The sequence below is a fragment of the Perna viridis genome, chromosome 11 (genome assembly GCF_037379345.1).
Source record: "Perna viridis isolate PV_CMFRI_1.1 ecotype Kerala chromosome 11, ASM3737934v1, whole genome shotgun sequence".
Classification (NCBI taxonomy): Eukaryota; Metazoa; Mollusca; class Bivalvia; order Mytilida; family Mytilidae; genus Perna; species Perna viridis.
The window spans coordinates 17,214,627-17,234,425 of record NC_142455.1 but is presented as its reverse complement, the minus strand read 5'-3'; the positions used below and the strand labels follow the sequence as shown (position 1 = coordinate 17,234,425).

General features: G+C 33.3%; 1 protein-coding gene across 3 annotated transcripts in view; it reads right to left on the bottom strand.

The window, feature by feature from the left end:
• Nucleotides 1–237: 237 nt before the first annotated feature.
• The window catches only part of LOC148603157 (uncharacterized), a 44,361-nt gene continuing 24,799 nt past the window's right edge, over nt 238–19,799 (bottom strand). For all 3 annotated transcript variants that reach the window (XM_088552746.1, XM_088552747.1, XM_088552748.1), the window contains 2 exons: nt 17,975–19,041; nt 238–4,706 (listed from right to left, as the gene is read on the bottom strand). In XM_088552746.1, coding sequence (XP_088408872.1) covers nt 3,871–4,706; nt 17,975–18,332 — 1,194 coding nt within the window. In that variant the 5' untranslated portion in view covers nt 18,333–19,041 and the 3' untranslated portion in view covers nt 238–3,870. The remainder of the gene's footprint in view (nt 4,707–17,974; nt 19,042–19,799) is intronic.

The window sequence follows — 19,799 nt, the reverse complement described above, 5'->3', positions numbered from 1 at the left end:
AAATACCTTTTTTGACAGCATTTTGACGACACAATTTTTGAAATATATCGCTCATGTCATATTACCAGTACTATTATTTGCAGTATCTTTTTAGTTAACTGGACTACTTCCTGTTATTATTTTATTTATTTAAGTACTTCACGGGCACATGGAATCGCGTGTTTACACTCAATCATAATTTTCATCTCTCTACAATGATCTCTCTACTTTCTTTACAATAATAAGAAAACAAGATAATATGGTAATAAATATATTTTATTTCAAACAATCTGACGGATGTAACGGATAATTTAAGTACGCTAACATTTAAATATATAAATAAACATTAAACATTTAATCACTCCACAAACTCGACTCATGAAGGATCAGTTATCACAGTGTGCAAATCGAGACTTTTATTTTAGCTGAAAAAAGTACCACAAATCGAAAATAGAATTTAATAACCAGAATTCCACAACATTTTATTTATGTTCTTTCTTACACAAATATATCGATTGGAATTTTCAGTGCAAATTAAATTCTCGATTTGCATATGGTTGACACTGGGAATGCTAATATCGTGACAACACGGACATTTACATGTCTGACAGAAATTTAATGATTTACATCTCCTGCAATAAGGTATCGTTAATTTTTGTGGCAATACACATTTGATTGCTTATGTCCATAAATAGTCTAAAATATATTTTATCTGTTTCTTTTGTACGATAGTTTTACATTGAGCTAGGTTTTGGTACTTGGATTTTGAAAATTTCATGTTTTAATTTTTTTGTTTAATATTTGCTTCTCATTAGTGAATTCATTAATATTTTACTGATATATCATGTATAATCTTAAGGATGTCCCTAGCTTCAGGAAATGTGCTAAGTAAAAACTTTTTTTATCTAATCATATATGCCATACCACCACAGGCAAGCATATCTTGTTAATGTTTTTTCCAATGTAAATGGTTTCAAGGGAAGCCGGGATACATGTAGTTAACATGGATTACATTACATTTTTACATGATTGGTAACAAAAAATGTACATGTACGAAATGATATGCAAATGCATTAAATAATGCCAAATAAGATGACAAAACCATTATTGATCCACTCAATGACAGACATGCAGGACTTCTTTAATCAATGTTCATATCCGAAACTAACATCTAGTCGACAAAAAAGTTTTGTTTTTGTTTTTTGTTTTTTGTTTTTGTTTTCGTTTGTATTTTCATCACGATCACGAAAAGACAACTCTACGTTATTAGACTTTGCTATGGAAAAAATCAAAAAGGTTGTGAAAATCTCCGATAATTTTTATATTCAAATACTCAATATATGTGCTCATAGATGATGCACTTTTGTCAAGATAGACCATAACCATGTTTGATTTTAAAAAGCAATATTTTCGACGTTATCCACCATAATGTTTTCTATTGTCTGTAAATTAAGCAAGTTAAAATATTTGAACTTCCTACATAGTTAATTTAAATAGTTGCTATTCTAAAACATACCTAGACTAGCCTCAGCATTCAAAGCCGGTAATTTTCTATAGAGAAAAAAGGCGTGTCTGTATTTACATATCCGGATAGACAAGTACAATCTAAAATTGAACGTTAGACAAGACAATGCCTAGGTGAGTACTATTAATACCATTTTGTAGACGTAGTTTTCGTCTCTCAAACAACAAATTGAAAACAGCATTCATGAAAGAGATAGCAACAATTTTAAAAGAAATAACAATGATTCAATAACAAAATCATTTACTTTCAATTTTCGTCTTTTTAAGAATCATGCAAGTGTACAATTACAGTCATCTATAATCAACAACATACAAGTTCCATGCAAGATATTCGTGATGTTCTCCATCCGTGACGTCTAAGGAAGAATACCTTATAGTGCAATGTCACAAATATTGCTGTCTACAACACAATTATAAAAAGCAGTACCATTTAACGCTAGGTGCGCAATCAAAAGATTTGTGTCGAACTGGTGCCCTTTTGTCTATTAGTACCAGTATAGTTTGGTAACTAGAAACTTTTTCATCATGTCTTGTCTAAAAGTACCAGTATAAATGATACAAAATTTGGTAACTGGTAACATATTATTTTTCACTTTCTGTCTATAAGTGCATGTACCAGCTGAAATGTTACAAAAGTATGGTGATGTGACAATTGTTGCGACATAACGTTAACTGGTACAGCTTTACAATAAAAAATACACCGGTTAACAGATTGAGCATTTATGGTAACGCAACAGTTGTAGATATTTTTATTTTAACTCATTTAGATTTTATTTCTTTTGATACCTAATAAAACAAAAGGCAAAACTCAAAATGACCGGGTATGCAAGTGAGCGAGTTGTCTTGTACATGTAGAATACAAGTAACTTTTGGCAAAATATTATCTTCAGAATTAGGGAATATTAGAAACCTACATGAACCCATCTGATCACCAACTAATACTATAATGATAACAATATTGTTAATAATCAATTTAATATCATAGTATCACATTTTTTTCACCGGGGTATTTAACCACTAAAGTACTTGTACGTCTTTTCCATGGTTCTTATTCGCCGAGAGCAATTCTTGTCAAAGGTTTTGCATTGTCAGACCAGTTTCATTGATAATGCCTTTTTACATTTGACACGCCTCATTTAAATACAGTGTAAGTGTGCAGTCTTTATTGAGTTAATGATCTATCTTACAATTTTCAGCCAAAATGCTTAGTTGATGAACAAAGTAGGATACTGTTTTTGACGAAAGGTTGAGAAGACATCCGAATGCGAATATCATATAATAAGTACAAATATGTTTTGCTTTTATAATGTTAAATGTCTTGCTTGGATCTTCTACACTAAGCACCGTTCACATTCGTTTACCTTACGTTTCATTGGGAAATCTCAAACTACAACTTCATTGATGATTGGAGTAATGACGTATAACACGTAAGAGTGACGTCATCTTCGACATCGACAATAAGAGTTCAAGATAATGCTATACAATAACATTGAATTATCAGCAATGAATGATGGCAAAGCATCACAGTGATAAAATATCTAATTAGCACTTTTTGTTTGCTTAAGTTCAATAAATAAATCGTGTTTTTGGCCATCAGGTCGGTTCAGGATAAGTATTTTCTCACCAATGGGTCAATAAGCGGTTAAACTTAAAAGTACTTAATTTACTTCATGTTCACAACGCATGTTTGAAATTGATTACGAATAACGAAACTTAAGAATTTCATTGATTTTTTTTTTTTTCAGTGTGCAGAATTGTTTCAGAATCTGCGCAGTACATTGTAGTTCATACCGGTTATGATTCATAAACAAAAATATTATATCGGACACATTTTACGTGTCACTGTATACATGTGCCATCACAAAACGAAACAATTTTGAGTTATTTCCCCTATAACAACGATTAAGCACAACACATCTCCAACCCCCAAACAAAGAGCAAATCAAGCGTGAAACCAGATCAATCATATCACAATTAAGCTTCCAGCAGACATTACCACCGGGCCTCGCTTTGAGTTCTGTCACGTGTTATGTGACCTTGACCGTAATACAAAGTGGGCTTTTTGTTAACGTTCTGAGATCATTGTTTTTGCCTTTGGCTTTTGAAAAGGTTCTGGAATCCACAAGCACTTGGGCATGGATTTGTAGTTTTCCTTTTCAATATAGTTTTTCCTCTTCATGATATCTTGAGATATTTGGTAATTATTTCTCTTGGCTTTTTTCTGACACAAAAGCAAGTCAACTCAGACCTTCAAAAATTAATACATGTAATTAACCAAACATTTCGATAAAATGATGAAGAAGTAAAAGCTTCATAAGCAGGTCTCATTCTGAATCCATACCCAATACACCTGTGGTGGAACCTGCTTCAGTTTAGATTACAGCCACATTGTTCTACTTGACCATTCGGAATGTCTAGAAACGACATACTCTTGTCCATTATTAAAAGCGCTTGAAGAGGATTGAACTTTATTGGTGAACACTGCTTGTATGATGGTGAGGTTTTATTGTTGAAATGACTGGAATAGTGTGAGCATGATCCTTTACACTCTGTTCTATAGAACCCGTCTGGGTACGCTACATTGTTACCCAGGCCTATATCAGAAAATCTTATAAAAGTTTGTTTACGACAGCACGTACTATTACTAGAACATAAAACAGCTTCACGCCGCCTTCGAAAAGAAGTCCTGTCTGGAATGAGACATACTAAAAAAGGTCTATTCTTACGCAATTTCACGGTCTTTCCAGATTTTTGTTTTTTATTCTTCTTTCCTTTTTGTCTTCTAATTTTCATAAACTTATGACGCTTTTTGTTAGTTTTAAGAGGCAAAATAATTTGTGTATTTCTGTTGCACCTTTTACACTCTATACAAAGATTCAAGGCGTTATCGTCCTTTTTTCTCGCCGACCGAAGGATAGAAGTTGGCAATGATAATCTATACCATTTCTTATTTTTTTCCATATTTGGTCGAAATCTTAGTCTTGATATCGACTTTTTCTGTCGTGTCTTTGGGTTAAGCAAAGACACTTTAATGCTAATTTTCCTATGTTTTCGTCGTCGACGTTTTCGGCGACTTTTATTGTTGTCGGAACGTCGTCGCCCATTGGTTATATGAACTATGAGCTCGGCTCCCTTCAGAGGTAATCCAGTAGTAGAAACATCTGGTAGTTTGAACTTCATGCAATTTGTATCGTTACTGTATTCTGAAATGTAAAAAAAATATGTATATAATGTATATGTGTAGGGTACAACATCTTTATCAGTCTAAACCAAAACATGGTTATGTACATGAAATTTCATACTGCACAACAACTCATACATGAATTGTGTATGTGAAATGGCTCTGAAAATAATTATACTTACATGTATAACACAAAATACACGTACATGTACGTCTTTATATTGACAAATACATGTTAGAAATCAAGAATAGAGGGTGTGCGCATGCTTACAATTTGTCATTATTGTTAAGGATGGTTAGAAAATTCAGCTTAAATAGAGATGTTATTGTCTGTCTCTTCTTACATTCAATCTTTGTTTTTGACTAATGTCCACTTTTATTTTTTAGTGTATCCTCTACGTTGTTCTATGGGCCAGTTTCAGTTTTCAGTGTATCCAATCCAATCCGTTATTTTATCGATGTTAGTAAAGATACAAAGTACTTCGACACATATTTATTTTTTTTTCTCAATAGAACTGCCCTCTTACCAGGACAACTATTTTATCAATAATGCAATCGATAGTAAAATGCATGAAAAGCCTACGGCTACACTGGGATTTTTCTTATCAGATAAATATGTATTACTCTACATAGTAAAAATATTCATTAGCGTTTATAAATCATAAGTAGATATGAGCAATAATGCACGTAATGTACCGATTTAGTAAATAAATGCAATTTAAAGCCTCAGGGGAATTACTAGTCTCCAAAACCGTTGAGTTTGATGACATCCACAGTTAAATGTGTCAAGGCAAATTTCAATATTAATAAAAACTTGAGCTATTCTACAAAATACATGTAATAGTACTATCAAATTAGAATCCATCCATCAAGACGTTAGAAAGTATAAAACATACGTTTGTCGTTATCACTGTTTTATTATTATTATTTATTTATTTATTTATTTATTATTGCCAACAGTACCCCCACTTGGTTCTTCCTCATAAAACTCCAAAATTCTATATTTAAATAATACATATACAAAATTCAAATGTAATCCTTTCTTTTTTTATTATTCCATTTGAATGTATTTTAAGTGTTTAAAGGGAAATAACTCCCATAAGCCTGGTCAGTTTATGAGACATTTTTGCAACTCACCATCTAAATTTTTAATAACCACATATATTAAAAGGATGAAAGGTATTTTCGAATGGTCTAATTACATTTTAGACAGCTTTGTTTCACTGAAAGGCAATAACAGATTTTGCTCCGAAAACAAAAAAAAACATTGAATTGGTTTATGAAACAAGTCGCATAAAACACATGGGCCTACGCCTGGTATAAATATGCTACTATATGTACCTGCACTGAGAATTAAAGTATATCTTGCGCATTAGAGATCAAAAATTATAAGTTTTCGCTTCTCTATTTAAGCGCTATTCATCTAAAAACCCAAAAGGAAAACAAAGGATTTCATAAAAAATATCTATCAAATAACACATAAAGCATGTTAATGAAAATATGAAAAGAAAAGTGGGGGGGGTCACTGGGCGAAAAATATATTACTTCTGACTACAGAATGGATATAAGTTCCAAAATCTGACAAAAAATGCTGAACAACAGCACTGCACATCCTTAAAAATACAGTTAAGATCAGATCTAACCTCTCAGGGGTACTGTCAGAAGAGCCGGCTCTAGGACAGTTCTAACCTCCCAGGGGAACTGTCAGAAGAGCCGGCTCTAGGTCAGTTCTAACTTCTCAGGGGAACTGTCAGAAGAGCCGGCTCTAGGACAGTTCTAAACTCTCAGGGGAACTGTCAGAAGAGCCGGCTCTAGGACAGTTCTAAACTCTCAGGGGAACTGTCAGAAGAGCCGGCTCTAGGGCAGTTCTAACCTCTCAGGGGAACTGTCAGAAGAGCCGGCTCTAGGACAGTTCTAAACTCTCAGGGGAACTGTCAGAAGAGCCGGCTCTAGGACAGTTCTAAACTCTCAGGGGAACTGTCAGAAGAGCCGGCTCTAGGACAGTTCTAACCTCTCAGGGGGACTGTCAGAAGAGCCGGCTCTAGGACAGTTCTAACCTCTCAGGGGAACTGTCAGAAGAGCCGACTCTAGGGCAGTTCTAACCTCTCAGAGGAACTGTCAGAAGAGTCGGATCTAGGGCAGATCTAGCCTCTCAGGAGAACAGTCAGAAGAGCCGACTCTAGGGCAGTTCTAAATGTGTCATAGAACAGTTCTAGGGCCAGATATTCTGACAGTCCTAGCAGTGCCGGCTCTACGAGAACAGTTCTACTAGTAGAATTCCTCTGCTAGAACTGTCAGAAGAGCTGGCCCTAGAACTGTTCTAAATCTGTCACAGAACTGTTCTTCTTACAGTTCTGGAACAGTTTTATGAAAAGTTAGAACCGATCTTATCTGTATGTTAATATCATCAAAGAAGGTCAAATGCGTACACTTAAATTTCAAATTGCCCATACGTCTCTTTTATTCCTTATAGTTGATATTTAAAATCTTCTCATTTTATAAATCAAAAATTGGTTTGAGTAACTTCTCCATGAAATCTTAATTTTAGTTGTATTCATACAAATGTACATGTACATTGATGTTCAGTAGACAAGATGAGGGTATATATTACATGTATGTTTATCATTTAGTAGTCTTTACAAGAATCGTGTAAATTCTGTAATATACGACACAACTTACAATTTTTATTTTTGTTATTAAGTTGCTTTATGGGCCTATATGATGAAATATGTAGTTATATATTCCAGTATGTCTGGCCATATGAGAATTCCAATAGTTTCTATTGTATATCTGTGTCGCCCGTTGTTTTAATTCAATGTACATACAGTATTATATCGCATAAAACAAAGGGTTATATGAAAAGCCACATATTAATTTCTGTTTATTTTAACATTTTCAACAAAATATCAAAAATGAAAATAAATAGGCTTTCCAGCCATGTATCACTTTTCGCACGGTTCTACTTACTTATACATAATTATGTAAATAAACACCAGTAATTTTTGATACATGTAGCTTATATATGGCAAAACCCTACACTTAATTGTTAAATAGCAGCTAGTACGGTCAACATTTACAAATATACATGTATATAGATGCTAGAATATAAGATATATGCTTATTCATACCAAAACAAAAACAAAAAAAAGGATGAATTAAATGTACTAGTATGTGCTTGACGTGTTTAATCACAAAGCGCCGCCATGTAAAAAGTGATAGTAAAAACTTATGACCTGATTCTATTTTCCAAAGGAATCTATTAAAACAGGACTGCTTTTAAACTCATAACATACACACGTTCTACATATAAATCAACATTGATGGAAAGCAGAAGTGCTTGTAATGAACCTCTATCAAATATCAACGTTTGTTAGAAATACATTATATGAAAACTTGGAATGGTGATGCTGTGTGGAATGAGAAACAAAAGCAAAACACAGACAAAAAACACACTTAAATAATGTAAGTGTTATCGATTGAGAAACAGAATTTTATTACGGCATATAGTGTACTTTTTAACGAATCATAATTTTGCTGAGAACTAGATAATGTAAGTAAACTTCATTTAACAATTCCATACCATCTTCCGTTAACATGTTTTACATTATTCAAAAAGGTAAATTGGTTAATGGCCACGTTAAACAGAATGTAATACAATATATAGCATGCTCAATATGTATTGTATGTAGGCGGTTAGTAACTTATTCTCTTTGGCATGAATTTTAAGTCCGAAGTTATCGTGCTACAGACATTGTAATTTGGCAGCAAGTGGCATACATGTACAAGTACAAATATACTGTTGCATGAACTAGTTATTAAAATGAATTTTATGAAAAGCATACATTGTCAAAATTCAGAACCAAGAGTATAATTAAAAGCTTCACGGAAACCGTTTCGAAAAAAAGGGGGTGACAAAGCTATTATTTTCTCATTTTTGCCTAAATTTGCACAAAATCAATTTTTTTTTTTACAAAAGTGGGTGTCAACCCTCGAACATCCCGGGCCTTGATCCGTCCATGAACTTTACTTATAACACGTGTTGTTCCACATGGCTAAAAAATCAACTATAATATAAATGAAATAGGAAGCATCACCTTTATAACCGCACCAAACAGCCCACCTGGGTAAATTTGCAGAAGACTGAGCATGTGTTATCAATCATTCGCTTTCGTATCTTAGGTACATTTGCACTGACGGTCTAAGACAAATAATACTAATCGATGCTAAACTAACTCCATCATCTGTTGTTTAGTATTGCCTTTGTGTATTTATAAATTTTGATGAGAAAATACAGCATTGGGCAAATTTGGAAAAATTTCCAACAAGGAACAGAAACACAAATAAGCACTTGACAGATTATGTCTGACATGTCCCTGATTTATAAACATGGTAGATAGCTTGTATTGTAAGTACGTACAATATCATAGCATTTAGCTTCCTTGTAAAAATTTTGACAGTACACTAATGTAAATTTCTTTTAAAGATACAAGCATGCACATTGTTAGATTTCGAAAGTCATGTTCACCTCAGCCTTTTTCATTAATTTACATCAAACGCAAAAAGAATACTTAACTTACACGATAATCAATGTCCTCATACATGAATACTTCTATTATTGAATGTCACGAAATATAACAGCAATAAAAAGCATCCAAAGCATTTATCATTACTATGACTATGTGTGCGGCATGTGACATAACAGTACTAAGGGCTTTCAACCAATAACAACCTACTTTACACTTATATTGTGTTCATTCATACAAATTTACAGTTTTACGTTTATTTTAAATAATAAGGAAAAAATACATGCACTAGTATCCTAGAATTTTTTTTTCTTTTTTTCTTTTTTTCTGTCGTGTCCTAGATATTAGATTACTAACCTATCCATTAAGGCGTTTTACAGAACCAAACTGTCTTACAAACCCAAGGGAACTAAGAATCATTGAAGTTTGCCTATCTTTAACGTACAAATGTAGTTACACCGAGCATACGTTTATCAGGGCAAAAAATGTCCCCAATAACCAACAAACCAAAAAATTATTACATTTTCTTTTATCATGCATAGAATAATGCCCATGTTTTTTTTTTCTAGAATCAAGACCGAACTTAACCTAATTACTTAACTGTAACACATTGATCCCGTCAAAATAATTGCGTGAGAATTCTCAGATAAGTGTCTCTGCATATTTCTTGTAATTACGCAATTGTTATATAATTTATTATATGACCCAAATTAAATAATATGCTTTTTACACTACTGACTGACTGACATAATTTCCGCTTTATGAATACCCAAGTTGCTCGTTTTACGATATTAAGGGCAATTGCATATTTTTGCGTGATTTTATCCCATTATTATAGTAATTGATGCAAGTTAGATATTGACTTAAATACCTGTTTTACTGGATTTAGAGTAGCATTGGGATTGGATAACCTTCTTTTATATTTATAGTAGCTAAGACATAAATGGATTGATCACGCGATGTCGTCTTTTTTACATAGAAAACACGATGTCAAAATGTAGTGACACTTTTCGGCTAAATTTGTGTAAGCAATGAAAATTTGAACCAGAAACAAAAATGCATACTGAATTAATCTACAATTTGAAACTTACCCATCCTGAAATATACCTGTACATAGTGTTCATAATTACCTAAATAAAAAATGTTCGTTACATGTATTTGTTCATCTGTCATTCAAGTTGTTATTGTATAAAAAAAACGTTGCCAAAAATAATCCAGAAATGACAATAGTGTCTTGTAGCCATTTAAAGTAATGCATTCGGATAATAGCAGTAGACACTGGGTTTGAGTTTCCCTCTACTTTGAGCATCAGTGTTTAAATTAGAGAGTTATTTGTAAAGCCCAACACAATAACCTATATCTGAAATATCATTTGAATATATAGAATTCCCCCAACTACTCCCTGCAACTTTTTCTTTTCCAAGGTTGTGGCTAGGATATCTTTCACGGAACTCGGAAGTGCAAAGGATAGGATAACTCTAAAACATTACGTAGACTCATTATTCTGTCCTAGTCAACGAAATTTGCGCGACCAGGCTAGGCTATTTTAAGAGTATGCCGAAAAGGATAAAGGGCAGTGATTCAGCCTTTCAAATGCAAATAGCTTTGATGGAATTGATTTCAATAAACTTCTTGTTGTTCGTGCATTATTTAGGGGACTTCTTGACATTCATAGGGTATTTTACGAGTTTTTTTATTGACATTCAGAGGATCACCTTTCAAAATTTATTTCGTTCGAAGGTCATTGACATAACATGGCATTTGCTTTATTGTACTCGTACTCATAAAATGGTATCGTAGAATTTACCAAAAAAAGTGTGTTTTAAACATATGCCTGACCACTACATATGTATGTAACTATAACTTAATGCATCATCAAAAGTCTTTTCTTCGTATTTACGACATGCAAGCGACCTAAGGTAAGGGTCACAACTCTTACAAATACTTGGTGCGCTTGTATGCAGCAATTTTCATCAATATCATGTAAGCATTAAATCAATTATTTCAAATGAAAGCTTACTAGGATTTGGTAAAATTGAATGATACAAACATATCACTGATTTCAAGAGTTATGTCCCTTACCCTAGGTCTACCTCCTTAAGCCCATTTAATAAAGGGGCGTAACCCACCAATACCCGACAACCTGCTTGACGGTCTAATTGTGGAAAGGAAGAACAGTAAGTAAAACACTTTTTTTTCCATTGAAACTTGTGTATTTTTACTTCGGTAAGTATCTAAATGGTTTGAAATAAGTTATTTGAAGGTACATGTACAAGTACAGTTACCAAAACTCCCATAAATCAAAATATTTGCAAAACTCCCATAAATCAAAATATTTGAAACTAAAGTCTTCTACAGTAACTGTTCATTGCTTCAATTGGACAGTAAACCAGTGTGTTGGGTTAAAGAATAACTTCACATTGCTTAAAAATTACAAAAAAATTTAAAGTCGGTATTACGAAAAAAGACTCACTGTACAATATACATGACTTTGTACGTATGGCAAAATATATACAAACGGAACTTTTAAGTATTGAACACAGCTCTAAATATCTATACAATTACAAGCCAATTATCGAAACTAGTCACCCAGACCCGGAGACTGATCTATATCAACGAAAAAGGTTATAACTTTATTATTGTCGGACAGATTTCTGACGATTAAGTCATGTAACCTGTAGGCAAGACCGTTAATTATATGAATCCCTAACTTCTTACTCACATGAATTATCCCTAACTTCTTGCTCACATGAATTATCCCTAACTTCTTACTCACATGAATTATCCCTAACTTCTTGCTCACATGAATTATCCCTAACTTTTTGTTCACATGAATGATCCCTAACTTCTTGCTCATACACATTTCAATCTAATGGTAGTGAGTTTCGTCGTTAAGAGGATTGTAGTAAGCAAGGCATACCGATTTCGACATTATAGAGACTCCCTTTTGCATTTAATATACGGATTAGCTGCAAACTAGACAGAAGACACCAGTGTCAACTCAACTGAGCCCTACATTCATTTTTATTCTACTTTAAATGGCAGCGCAAAAAAAAATATTGTTTTAAATACATGGATATCTACAACGTAACATAAACTAAATTTCGAGATTAAAAAGGAGATAATCAAAAATGAGCGATACTCTAATGGATTCCGTCAGACCTTACTACAGACTGACGGACATGTATGCAGTTACGATAACCCTTGATACAGCATCGATTTTCATAAACTTCGCACATGTATTTCTTCGAATAGTAGTTGTTAGTTTTTGTTATCTTTTTTTATTTTTTTTTTTTTTTTGTTTGCTTGTTTGTTTTGATTTATAAACATTAACCAACGCCCTGTAAAAATTGTTTACAAACAAATAAAATTAAATCTGACTTAGATAAAGAAAAACCGCTTTTTCGTGTATCTCATACTGACTTACATCAATATACAATATAATAACATAATTCATGTTGACTTACTATAATTCAATTCATATAATTAAGTAAATTCAGCAATTAATCAATATCTTCGTTATTTAGGTTTTAGGTACCAGTAAATCTAAAATGCAGACACTTCCTATGGTAGAGGTGAAACACGGTGTCGAAAAACACACCAAACAAACAATGATTTTCCAGTCTACAAATGCTACATTTTCACATAACAACAGTCCTTTCTGTATTTAGATCTGTATATTTTCAAAAGTGCAACATCCAAATGAAAATCTATCTACTTTCTTACTGATTATGTGATCAGTAACTGTTTTTGAACAAGAAATAAAAGTGACTTTGGTGGGTTTTTGACATGCATGAATTACCTCCTGTCTGATTCTTACAAAGACTGCTACTTGAGTACTTTGTCACTGCCTCGGGGAGAACTTAGAGTGCACATGTTCTAGGTCATGGCTGAATTAGACGATTGTGAACTTTCATATATGATAAAATGATTTATTGGAAAATAACACAAACGGATCTTTATTGAATTGGTTTAGAGCAGACACTTCCAATATCTGGGGAAAGTAGCTACTGAGTATTTTGGCTATGAATCTTTCGATGATGCTGTTGGAATTCCTCATCAATGTAGCATCTACATACAGTGTACATGTAGCTAGACTATTCAGACTGAAAGATTGTGAGAAATAAATAATACGTCTAGTCAAATCAACTAGTCAGAACATTGAATGGCAAATTTGTTTAAAGTAAGTTCTCTCAATATCTACATCCCATCAAATTATAGAGCTACCATGTGTTGCATGTACAATCGTGCCAAATCATAAAGTATATGCAATAAACTTGTACAATTTACACAATTGTTTCAATCAATATTTTCTCTTCATGAATGAAAACATGAGTGAACTAAGTACCCCAACAGTCTCCACTAAACAGGAAGAATTGTTTAATCTTGGTAATTGTCATAATGTTTCTATGTTTGTCACTACCAACTTCACACCTGTGTAATTATAGAGAAACCGTGAGTACCCCATCAATATTTCTGCATTTAACATGAAATGTTCACTTCACCTTGGATCTTAATCAAAATGAGAAATAGCTAATCTTTGTGGGTAATTATTGGACAAGCATGCACACTCTATCACAAATTCTTCGGTGTGTTCCCCATAGGGAAAGTCGTGACGGTTATACACGATGTTTGGTGGTTTAACTAGGCATTCCTAATACGATTATGTAGAATTTGCATCAATGCCTCTTGAAGAAAAGTTATTAAAATTTGCTGATCGCTGAATGCATTTACTGATATTGTTATTTCCATGTTCATCCATATTTTAATAGACACGTTAAGATGCATCTTTTTGTATCGGGGAATTATTCAATTCATGACATATGTACGCTATCAGCTTAGGTTTATGCATCTTTAGTTAGGTACGTGACAAATTCTTGATCTGGGTACAACCATTACACTTACCCTATTTTCCCCACAAAATGAAGTGGAAATCTTTTTTTATTCTTTTGCATGAAATTTGATTTTTTTTATCCCAACAGATGATCTTTATTAACATTTCGTACCTTTTGTTAATTATCCCCAAACCGATTGACGAATCAAACATACATGTATTGTTCCACCTCTGTATAGCTAAACTAACCTATGGAACCATGCATATAAGTTCAGCATCAAAACAAAACTTTTTTTTCAACAGATATAAGCTAGCCCTCTCTATTGTAAATATAATGTTTGTTTAACTTATATGATGAAGCCCGACAGGATCCGAATGTTAACTTGACAAAGGTTGTATCATATTATTGTCACAGAGCCTTTTAAAGTCATTAGTGAAAAACTGATAGTGACCTGTCCATAAACAAAAACAGTACCAAAATGAGCTTTGAACAGCGAAGCCTTAGACTTAGTTAAACCATTAGATACAGGTGCATATGTGCTAAATGTGTACACTGATGCATATAAGCAAAGTTAGTTGTTATATATACAAGTGCATTAAAAGTACATGTATTTACATTACTGATTTACAGTATAATGAATTTCATATATTATTTCTGTATGCATGTCAGTGAAGAAGAAAAATAACTTATGAACGACTCATTTTTTCCGTTTTGTAAACCAGGCCCGTTTTAACGAATGATTATGATCTCTTTAGACTTGTTAGTGTTTTTGTTACTTCATTCATATGATCTTCCAAAAGCAAAGGATTGAGCTCGAAATGCCGCGGCGGGTTTCTATATCTATTGATTTAACAAGCATTCGTTTTTGTGTTGGGAAAAATCATTATTGATAGGTTACGTATCTTAGACAGTTGTGAATTTATTCGGGTTCGATTAAGACAGATTTTGAAGAACTTGTATATTGGAGTTTAAATATGAATCTTCGTGATGCCAAAGTTGTACAGAAAATCAAAATTGTGGTGTGTGTGTGTGGGGGGGGAGTAATTGGTGACCAACCAAAAGATAAATTGCTTTTCATCACACTATATAAAAGTAAAAAATCTTGTGTAAATATTTGCTTTTCTTTTCATTTAGAACTTTTGAGTTTAAGGCATCCAATATTAATATATATGCCTTGAATTCATAGTGGCGACTGTTACGATTCTATCTGCAAAGACCTTGAAATTAAACCTAAGAATCTGCTACAACATCGATCCCCATCAATCATCCGGCCAAGGTCTTGGCAATATAAACATACGGAGAGGTCAAAAATCGCTGCTAAGGGATGACTCATTCTGATGTATATACTAATCGATGATAAACGTCGCTGGGATTTCAGACTGAATTGAAAACCATTCTATTGAATTATTCATAGATATTTTACATGTATCACATTATAGTTTCTATGGTTATAACATAAGTACACATTTTCCGAAGGTCAAACACTGATTGTTAGCTTTTCCGAAGGTCAACCTCTGATTGTTAGGTTATTCTTGCCCTTACACTGAACTTGCAGAGTTAGCTAGAGTAAACGACTATGGTTACATACTAAAGTGAAAAATAGTTCATGCAACTGATTGAACTCGTGGATCGTTGTGGTGTATCCATCTGCAACATGAAAACGGATTTATTCAACGAGTCATAGTTTTCCTTTCCTCGTTTGTCTACCCCGGACTTGACTTTTTATGAGCAGCTCGGCGGGTGTTTCTAGAAAAACAGAGAACGCTTACATTACCGATGTATCTGGTCCATGCTCCCAGTTTTTAGTGGAGACCGAGTTGCTCATTTGCTTTTGTTACTTTGTATGTATGATTTTAGTTACTTTATGTTCTTTGTTGTGTATGTCTGTTTACCATGTCTGGTCTCTGTCCCTGAATTACATTCTTTTGATGACCTCTATAACCTTGGTTCCCTTGATTATTCTTTAAGTTAAGCTTTAAGTAAATGACGACTTTGGTCATAACGAAATTTTAAAAAAATAATTTAAAGCAGTGATATGTTGACAAAATGTAAACTTTATCAAAATTAGTAGTAATGAAACCAATAAGAAAAACAAAACAAAACAAAATCAAATAAATTACTTTTCAAATCTTCATCGCAAACAGTCGAAGGGAAATAAAAATTGAAAGGATCACAAATCATATACCTATTAAGTTTTCTACACTCTTTCATACACAGGATCAAATTTTCTTTGGCAAACACTTAGTTTAATAATGAATGAGTAATATAACCAAGAAAAGTTGTCAAGAGAAACAATATGATAGTTATAGTTTCCAGAAATCACCTGAACCCAGATGATTCCATGTCATTTCGACCTTCCCCTAGAAGATTTGTTCGACCGTGTGAAGCAAAGTGTGCATAAACGTATATGCATAGCGCTTTTCCAAACCAAGTAGAATGTACATGTATATGTACATGTAAAATCAAGTTAAATAATAAAAAATCAAAGCAAGCATCCGTAGCAAAGTTACAATGATGTACAGTAGTAAAGAAAGGACTAGAATGCAAACCAAAGCGCTAGGACGAGTTTAGAAAAAAAAGTAACAAATCAAAAGAGAAATTAAATATCATAAAATGATGAAGCACCGTAAAAAAAGTTCACCATCGTCTTCTTACATGCAATAATAAAACTGCGCAAATGAACATTTTTTTTACTTAACACTTTTGATTTTATATTGCCTTTTACAGGTGGAAGTATCATGAGAAGTGTACATTTTTTAGTGCATAATTCTGCATATACAAATTTTCGTATATGTAAATGGAGCCTCATGCAATTAATAAAACCAATCTAAGCATAGTACGACCCACCAAGGACAAGCGTGAATGGTAAAATTAACCTGATTTGTAGCGTAAATGACACTTACGTATAATGTACAATAAAGTATTGATTCATGAAAAGTACAGTCAACAGGTGTTATTAAATCATAAATACATAAATAATGTACATGAGAAATAAGGTGGTGGCATGAAAAATAACGAGGTGGATCAGAGCTGTAGAATGAAAGATAATGCGTACGATGAAAAAATAAAGCGGTGAACGTTTACTAAAGCATGAAAATTGGGTGGATGACTAGAGTCAGGCATGTAGCTGCCGTTAGCCAAAAAAGCGTTTGCCTGCACTTAATTTTGCCAATTTTTTTTGAGATAAAATACATCCAGCAGAGGCATAAATGATGCTCTAAAACGCCCCCCTGAACCCCTTACCAGACCCCCTGCCGTAATTTTGCCTACACTTCAATTTGGCCTCAGCTACGCGCCTGAGAGTTATTACTTCATGACAAATTATGTGGTGGACAATGGTTCTAGCATGACAAATAAGGCGGTGTGGATAATGGTTGTAGCATGTCAAATTAGGTGGTGTGGACAATTGTAATAGCGTGACAAATAAGGTGGTGTGGACAATGGTAATATCATGGCAAATTAGGTGGTGGACAATGGCTATAAAATTAAGTGGTGGACAATGGCTATAACATGACAAATTAGATGGTGGACAATGGTTGTAGCTTGACCAATTAGTTGGTGGACAATGTTCGTAGCATGACAAACTAGGTGGTAGATAAGAGCAATATCACGACAATTAAGGTGGTGGACAAGTGCAATACCACGAAATTTAATCTTTATCTTAAAAAAACAGATGACTCATGAAAATTTTCTCATTCTTAAACTGAATGGCGATAAAATACTAAAATCGTTTTCTTTCTTTCTATCAAAGAGGACTGATTATGAACTACTAATTGTTAAGCGTTAACACCTGTAAGCTTGTGCCATTCCATGCATATTTCAGATAACCACAAAAAAAATAATCTGCATTCTTAAATGCCATTACTGTGATTACATGAAGCTTAGAATGAAGGTGATATAATGGAAATTAAAATCATTATAAAACGCCTTACCTGATGGTTCCGAAAACACCAATGATAAATTATCAGTCCTTGTTTTAGGTTGTTCCGTTGTTGAAGGTGTAGGGTCAGGTGGAGTCGGTTGTACTTTTTCTGGTGGTTGAATGTTTGTCTCTGTAGCACCGTAACAGATATCTTCCAGTTGGAGATGTCCGCACAATTTAAGTCTAATTTTCTCTTTTTCAACTCTTTCTTTCACTTTTTGTTCAATTGAATCAAAATTAGTTTGTATCCTTTTGTTGGCGGTGTTGTTTCTTTTTACGTTCCTGTCCATCGCTCTATAAAATTGGGAACTAGCCCCACCAACGCTGGTAAAATATAGTATCATTAAACTGAAACATTCTATTTTCATAGTGTTACAAATATTGACAGTTTATAAATCTATATATCCATACGTTAAAAATGAAACACACACGAGAATGGCTGGCCGGAATGCAATTTTCCGACCAAATTTACTTTTAAACTTCTGCTCAGTTCGATATGCAATAAGCGATATGCTTCTAAAATGTAGTTGTTTCTCAACGATTCTGATGAAAAAATATCAATTTATATTTACTGAATAAAGCGGAAGGTGGATTTGACCTTTCACAGTGTCCCATGTCAAAGTGCCTTGGTCTAAAGTTCCACGTGATGGTTCTGCAGCATATCGAACAATTTGATAGCCAATGCCTTTTTCCCAATCACAGAAAGTTACAAATATTGGGCGTTGCTATACGGCTCTCCCACGCTCTACATACATCGTATTTACGATTCTTTCATTGAAAAAAATCTTGTAGTATGTGAAATCAATAAACTTTAACAGAGTCTCAATGTAAAAAGACTGCCTTTTCCTGTAGATTACCACTAATGAATAAATAAAAATCTGATAATTTTTTCTTTGTTTTACAGTCCTGATACCTGCACAATTATCTATTATTTATCAGCCGATACTTGGATCTGCGTTGCTGGAGAGTTTTAAACGATATGTAATATCCTATGCAAATAAAACTCGTAAGTAATTCCACTTTCCCATTTTCTTCTTTAAAGACATTCGTAGAATTGTCAACTGTTATCCACAGGCACTGGAACGAAATTATGCAACTTTAAAGATATAAATTAAAGTTTAAAAACGAAATATATCACCTCGAGGAATGCACACAATATGAATGAATTTCAATTTATTACTTTTAAAATCATTCATGCATATCAAAATTAATTATCTTAATATCTGTTCCTATTTGAAGCTATAAATTTTGTATTTTCTTTTGATATACGTTCATAGTTTAACGTTATCTTCATTGATTGATTGCAACGTGAGGTTGTGTCACTTCAATTAATTGTCTTTTGTGATTTATAATACAAGAGAAGGTTGCGCTGTTAATTCCATTTTATTTGCTGAATAAATGAAGAATATCTCCATTATCTCACGCATAATTTGAGTACATGTACTAGTACAATCTAACTGTAAAGAATTTCTCTTCGATGCTAAGAGAAACAAATATATTCAGAAAGGGCTGACTTGTCGACGGGGGTGGCGGTGGTACAAGTTATAGAACATGGTTTTATTACAAACTTTGAGGAAAATTCTAGTTTGTTTTTGTCTGCAAAAACATATGTCTGTCCCCGTCCCACAAATTGTTCGGGGCAGAAATGAAAGCTATGCAGGTAAAGAATTGGTTTCCAAATTTTAGATTATTTTTTGTATGCATTTCTATCGGTAGATTATAAATAATAATATTGTTCTCGGATATTGCAAAGATCTCGTAAGAATTATTATATACATGAAAAATTGTTTTAATGGAGTTGTACTGACCATGTAATATATGAGGATTTTTAGCCA